The 6,620-nt window shown below is 29.7% G+C and overlaps 1 protein-coding gene across 1 annotated transcript in view; it reads right to left on the bottom strand.

The window, feature by feature from the left end:
- LOC101515551 (probable LRR receptor-like serine/threonine-protein kinase At1g67720) overlaps positions 1 to 3,806 on the bottom strand; it is a 5,948-nt gene extending 2,142 nt beyond the window's left edge. The window contains exons 1-9 of the mRNA XM_004497401.4: positions 3,572 to 3,806; positions 2,228 to 2,759; positions 1,471 to 1,976; positions 1,096 to 1,228; positions 869 to 940; positions 672 to 740; positions 527 to 598; positions 243 to 311; positions 5 to 73 (exon numbers count right to left, since the gene is read on the bottom strand). Coding sequence (XP_004497458.1) covers positions 5 to 73; positions 243 to 311; positions 527 to 598; positions 672 to 740; positions 869 to 940; positions 1,096 to 1,228; positions 1,471 to 1,976; positions 2,228 to 2,759; positions 3,572 to 3,707 — 1,658 coding nt within the window. The 5' untranslated portion in view covers positions 3,708 to 3,806. The remainder of the gene's footprint in view (positions 1 to 4; positions 74 to 242; positions 312 to 526; positions 599 to 671; positions 741 to 868; positions 941 to 1,095; positions 1,229 to 1,470; positions 1,977 to 2,227; positions 2,760 to 3,571) is intronic.
- Between the last annotated feature and the right edge of the window lie 2,814 nt (positions 3,807 to 6,620).

The raw sequence follows: 6,620 nt of genomic DNA, 5'->3' as shown, positions 1-6,620 counted from the left end.
TGCTGAACCAATAATGACATACAATTGGTTATTTTTTCCGCTTCCACTACGAAGATTGTTGTTTCCAGAGTAGCTGTTTAGAACACAGAAATAAAAGAAGGTGCAATTAGTTTATACAAATTTTAAATTAAAGAAGCACCATTATATGAATATGTGAATGTTCTACAAAAGAATTTCCGCTACTTTTACATGTGCAATGCTGCATTATGTTTAAGTTCATACAAGTAAAAAACAGTACTCACTTAAAAACCAAATCTTTGCTCAAAATTTCTGACGGTATTGTTCCAGATAACTTATTGTTCTGGGCATACCTGCAAAGTTATAAGCATAATCTAATATCAAAACAAATGAGTATTTAGCATGATAGTTTGTTTATTATTTAAACATGACATAGTCATTAATATCTATGTGTGCAAAAACAGACGCTATTGCTGTGCTCATAAGTGATACTTGGATCATTCGATGCATCAAAGTATGCCAATTTCCAATTTGATAAAACAACTCATGTAAGTCCGAGATAGCTTACAGTTCCCTCAAATTCTGAAGGTTCCCCAAAGAGGCTGGGAGCTCACCTGCCAACTGATTGTTCTCGAGATGACTGCGAAAGAAAAAAGTTATAGTCAACTTAAAACTAAAAGCTATGAACAAGGGATGGACTTATCAGCAATTACATGATCTTTAAGTCATTGCATCCAGTGAAATCTGGTATTGGGCCTGTCAGCATATTTCCATCAAGCCATCTGCGTCGATGAATCAAATCATAACACCACCAACCACGACATGACGACACAAGTTTGATATACAACACATAGGAGTAAGACATCAGCAGTTTCACTGAAGCCAAATAAGAAAGTAATATAAAGCTTACAGCTCAACCAGACCAGTCAATTTGGTGATGTCCAAAGGAATAACGCCAGTCAAGTTTTTCCCAGACAACAAACTGTTACCACCACAACACAATGTAACTGTTATCAGACAGAAATTGATCATTCTTTATTAATGAATAATTTGAGGCTAAGCTAGGATATAAGAAACCAACAAGAATATGAATGAAAATAAAGAAAAAATAAAACACTTAAGAATATGAACAATTACACTGAAACTATTCTTGGCTGTTGATCTGAGTTACAGTGGATCCACGACCATGGAACAGGTAAACATGGATCACCCCCTTCTTGGGCCCAATCTTCTGAAGAGTAGTGGGAAAGTACACTAGATATAGCTTCTCCTGCAAACCATCCAATCCAAAAACTAGATACATTAGTTAAGATGCTTCAAAAAAGAAATCAACTGAGAACTCTTTGTATTGCAATTGACATGCTTATCAAAAGTCCTTTTACCAGAAGAAATTATTTTCCTTTGGAAACAAGTGCATTCAGAAGCTCAATTTCTCAGTTTGCAGTGACTATAATCTCAAACAAACAGGCTATAAATAGTTACTCTATAACGTATAATGAGGTGGAGACTTACCATCAGGAGAGCCATCGTTTTTCTCAAGATACTTATTAATTTCCATGGCATTTAGAAGAGGACCCCTGGAAGAATCAGATGTTTTACCTAATTTAAAAGACATCACAAAGGGTAGGGATACATTGACAAATCCCGGTTCATAAAGACGATATTTTCCTAGAGCGTTTTCTTCGATATTTACCACGGCCTTACTAATATCAGGCTGGCCCGGAAGTACTAGCCGGAATTTTCTGGATTCATTTTTAGCCAAATCTTCTATCTCTGCGAGATAGCTGAATGCCCATCCAATAGCAGGAAAACCATCCAAGTTCAACCGGTAAGTTAGAGATCCATTTGTACCAACAACAGCTGTCTGCATTACTTTCGCCGGAGGCATTTCATCTCTGTTAACATCAATTGATACGTTGGTTGAAATTCTCTCAGTTCCAGCAGCAACATCGACGAGATAATTTGCTTTCTTGACAGAATCTGACACCCAAATTCTATCAAATGGGTCATCGGGATACCTGATATGACAGAAACATACACTTACTAAGTGAAAAGGAACTATGCAATAAACATGTTCATCCTTAGAAATAAAATCTGTGTGTGAAGTAGCTCTTTGCTATGACAGAAGTTACAAAAAGTGTATATCAATCAGCACTTTTTGTGAAGTAGTTTTATTTGCCATGACAGAAGTTACAAGAATTTGATATTTGTGATTCATCTGATGAAAATAACTATAAAACGCATAAAAGTCTGATGAAAACAAAATTACCTGACAGGAGCATCACTCTCTGCTCCAAAATTTATCCTCGCCGAGACGCTGAGGTAAAAGTCTTTCTCGTAGTACGTATAATAAACCGAACCATTGAATTGCCTTAGTTCAAGTGTAGATATGAATGGCTGCCCAGTTGTTGCATTGGATAGACATACACTAACTTTAGGACTTGAAGCCAAAAATATAAGCTCTCTTACTTCTATACTGTTAGCATCAGATATAACAATAGTAGACCAATCAGTAGCCCCGATAGAAATGTCAAACTTCGGATAAACATTGTTGTTATCGAAGTTCCCATACAAGAATGTTGCCCTCAGTAGATACCTTGTCCTACTGACAACATCAAGTGTGTAGCAGTATTTTCTTGAATCAGCAGGGAAGTGTCGTAACGTCGTGTATTGCTTCCGTGTCTCGTTGGCAACCGAAATAGTGCTGATTTCTCCATAAGTAATTTTATCATCAGGAGTCCATTGAAGACCAATTTCATCCGTGAAATTTTTATCACCTCCACAGTCCAAACTTACAAAACCTGTTTAACAAGGCAAATATCATCACAAAATAAAACCATGCATGAAGTGAATTAATTTTGCAATCAATTTTAAGCTCTAATAGGCAAACTTTACCAAGGAAATCAAATCAAGTATATATTAATTATTATATAGCAAGCAACAAATTGATAGGAAAAGAAAGTCAATTGAGACTTGAGACAAGTAAAAATGATCATTATACAGTGATACTTAAAAAGAATAGTGAAGAACAGTGATACCAATCATATAAAAAGATTCACTACAAGTTCTATACTTCTATTTAAAGAATCATTACCGATAGTTGATCTGTTTTAAGTTGAAATTATAGTCGATATTTGATCACTATTGATTAAGTTGTTTATATCACAGTGCAAGAAACATATCTATTAAGGTCCACCATGTACCCTTGAAAACAACCAAAGGAACATGCATTAGAGAATGAAAATCTTCAGCATCAAGGTAACACTTAAAATAGATTAATCATCTACAGCAAGAAAGGTGAATCACATCACAGTCTTTCATTATGTATAGAAGATTGCAGCAAGATGTCCATGTGAAACTGAAACACAGAAAGATACAGTCTTTGGAACTGAAAGACAAAGAAATTGGTAAAGTTGCTTTCAATATTAACAAAACCAACAAGAACCAATGGCAGAGAACAGAAGAAACAGCAGAGCAGCAGATAAAAACATGATTTAAAACAACAAGGTATCTCTTTTAATGCAAAAATGGGTGGTAAAGAAGAAAAAGACTCAATCTTTGTGGAAATAAATGGAAGAGAGAAAAAGGGTCTAAGAAGAGAGTGGCTACCTACCTGGCATCTGAGCAGAGGAAAAAGGGAAGAAGAAAAGTAGGAGGGTGAGTGAGAGGAAGAATGGTATCTCCATTTTGAAGTATGGAGAATTGAATTGTTGTTGAGTGAAAAGTGAGAAGTGAGAAGGGTAAAGCATAAAAATGGGAGAAAGTAGAAGATGATGGAATAGAAAAACCGAAGCGACTATAAAGAAGCCTCTGTTGAGTGTTGTGTTGTGTTCTCTTCTTCTTCCTGCTAATGCTAAATAAACCAATATATTTGTCAAATAATCTTCTACGAATACTTTAAATATTATAGTATTATTATTACACAAGATTAAGACAAAATGGCTTCATATTTAATTTAATTTAAATTAAAATGAAAAAAACAAACCACTGAATTTATTTATTATATTATAGGAAATACTAATATCCTAAACATATGAATATGTAAATATTATTACTCAATTTTTGAAAGTTTAAAATATGTTCTTATTAATGTTAAACTTTTATTTTTTTAAATTATTAACAAATGTTCTTAGACATTTGTTAGCATCACCCTTTTATTGTATATATTATTATATAAGGGAATTCATTATTCCAAAAGTAATTTTTGTTTAAGTTAAATATTTTTTATAGACATTACATTTTATTAATTCAACTGTTTAGGATCTTATATTACATTAATGGTTATAAATGTAAAAAATTGTAAAAATTGAATTTGTGTATTTATAAAATCCTATAGTTAATATTTGACTTGTATTTTTAGAAAATGTATTATATATTGAATTTAATTTGATAAAATATTAAATACTATTAAAATTTAGGCTTAAACATCAAAGCTATTCCTAATCACGAGTTTACATAAAATTCAAATATTTTTAGTAATTTAATAATTATAATTGATAAAAAGTAAGGTCAATTGCAGTTTTAATTCTATAAAAACTTAATTTTTAATTTTTAATTTTTTATATTTGTAATTTAATTGATGACATACAAAAAAGTAATATATTTATGTAATTCTTAAAAAAAACGATAATTTTATAATTTAATAATAATAAAATTATAACTATTATTATTTTTTATTAATTTGTTAATAATAATAGATTTATAATAGTTAATAAATCTGATTTAATAAACTCATGCTGAGTTCACAATAGACCTCGTTTAATGAACGATGCGTTGAGTTTACTTGAGATGATCTAAGGTAGAAGTTGAGAGTAGTAGTGCATGTGCGACGGTATATATATTATCATGGACCTGCCGAGGTTTCAGGACCTGCTGTTTGTGGGACCACTGTACCTATGGTTTGACGACACAGGGTCGTAGAAGGACCCACATAAACTTTGTTTTGTACAACACCAGTATGAACCTAGCTTTAACAAAGGTTTTTTTTTCTTGCTAATTTTAACATGGATTCGGTTGATATTTAAAAATAATAATTTTAATGATTATACATTGTATCATATTTTTAGTCATAAAGATAAATAAGATCATAATTTATTATTAAAAAATTAATAAATTATATTTAAATTTTAAATAATTTTTAAATATAAATATTCAGTTGACCGTTTAAAAATAGTGTAATAAATAATTTATCTTTAATATAAATAAAATTTAACAACTTTTTTATGGTAATTTCTTCAGTCACAAAGTTAAACAATATATATTTGATTTAAATTTAAGTAAAATAGATTTCGGTTTTTGTTTATATTTGTGATTAGATAAAATACTTATAAATTATTTGTTATTTAATTTAATTTTTTATAATCTCAAATATTAAATTTATTAGTTATGAAATATAATTTAAATAATGGATTTAATTTTTTATTAGAATTATATATATTAAATGTGATAAAAAAAATTTAAGATGGATAATTTAATGAATTTTTACTTACAATTTTTTATTTATTATGGTAGTATTACATAACAATAACATGGGTTGAGAGATAGGGATGAGAATAGGTCAGGTCAGACCAGACTTTAAAAGGCGTCTGACTACGATTAATTTTTTAGGCCTAAGTCTGACCTACAGTCTATCATAGGTTTTTTTTTTTTCAATCTGGCCTTTTTAAAAGTTTTGGTCTGGTTTGAAAGTCTATTTAAAAAGCTTTATTCATATTAGAACATTTAAATGCTCTACTAATACGATGCTCTCTACATACCAATATTAATGTATATATCTATATATATTGGCCAAAAATAATTTTTCTAACAAAATAATTTTTTAAAAATCTGAAACAAACATCTTTTAAATCTTAAAACATAATTATTGGTTTCAAAGAATATATATTTTTTTTTTTCTAAAACAAACGCATCCATTATTATCTCTCAAACAAATATGGAATGACTACTGAGTTATTGACTAATTAATTGGCTACCGAATATGGAACGACTATCAAATATGGAATGACTATCAAATATGGAATGACTACTGAATATAATATTATTAATATAATAATAAAAAATAACATTAATAAATAATTAAATATATATATAGGTCGGTCTGTCAGACCTAATAAACTTTTTTATAAGCCTGAGTCTGGCCTATTTAAATAAATAGACTTTAAAAGTAGTTCAAGCCTAATCTTTTTATTAAATAGATTAGATCGGACCATAAGTAAGTCAGACCATAGACTCTGCCGGATGACCTAGCATATTCCTCTCTCTATTGAGAGATGAATCTAAGCTCAATGTTAATTTTTTATAAAAGAATTTACTTGAAAGATGAATTCAGAACTTTTTGTAACAATAACATCAGCTTATTTTATTTAATATATAAATTCTGAATACTATAATTATTTAATTAGTAAAAAAAATTGACATGTGTTCAAAAGGTTTTTTCAGCTGATCCTATTTGATAAACTTCTCTATAATAATACCCCAGATAGTGAAACCAAATGGTAATCAAGATCCCCACTTGCCTTTTGCCATCTTTGATTTTTTTGGTTCGATAGACACCTTTTCTGAAAAGATGATCAACCAATTTTTTTTTTTGTTTTGCTGTTATTGACAAAATATTTTATTTTTTTATATATATATATATATATATATATATATATATATATATA

This window comes from Cicer arietinum, chromosome 4 (assembly GCF_000331145.2).
Source record: "Cicer arietinum cultivar CDC Frontier isolate Library 1 chromosome 4, Cicar.CDCFrontier_v2.0, whole genome shotgun sequence".
In the NCBI taxonomy this organism is placed as follows: Eukaryota; Viridiplantae; Streptophyta; class Magnoliopsida; order Fabales; family Fabaceae; genus Cicer; species Cicer arietinum.
Note: the sequence above shows the minus strand (reverse complement) of the source record. Positions and strands in the feature narration are given on the sequence as shown.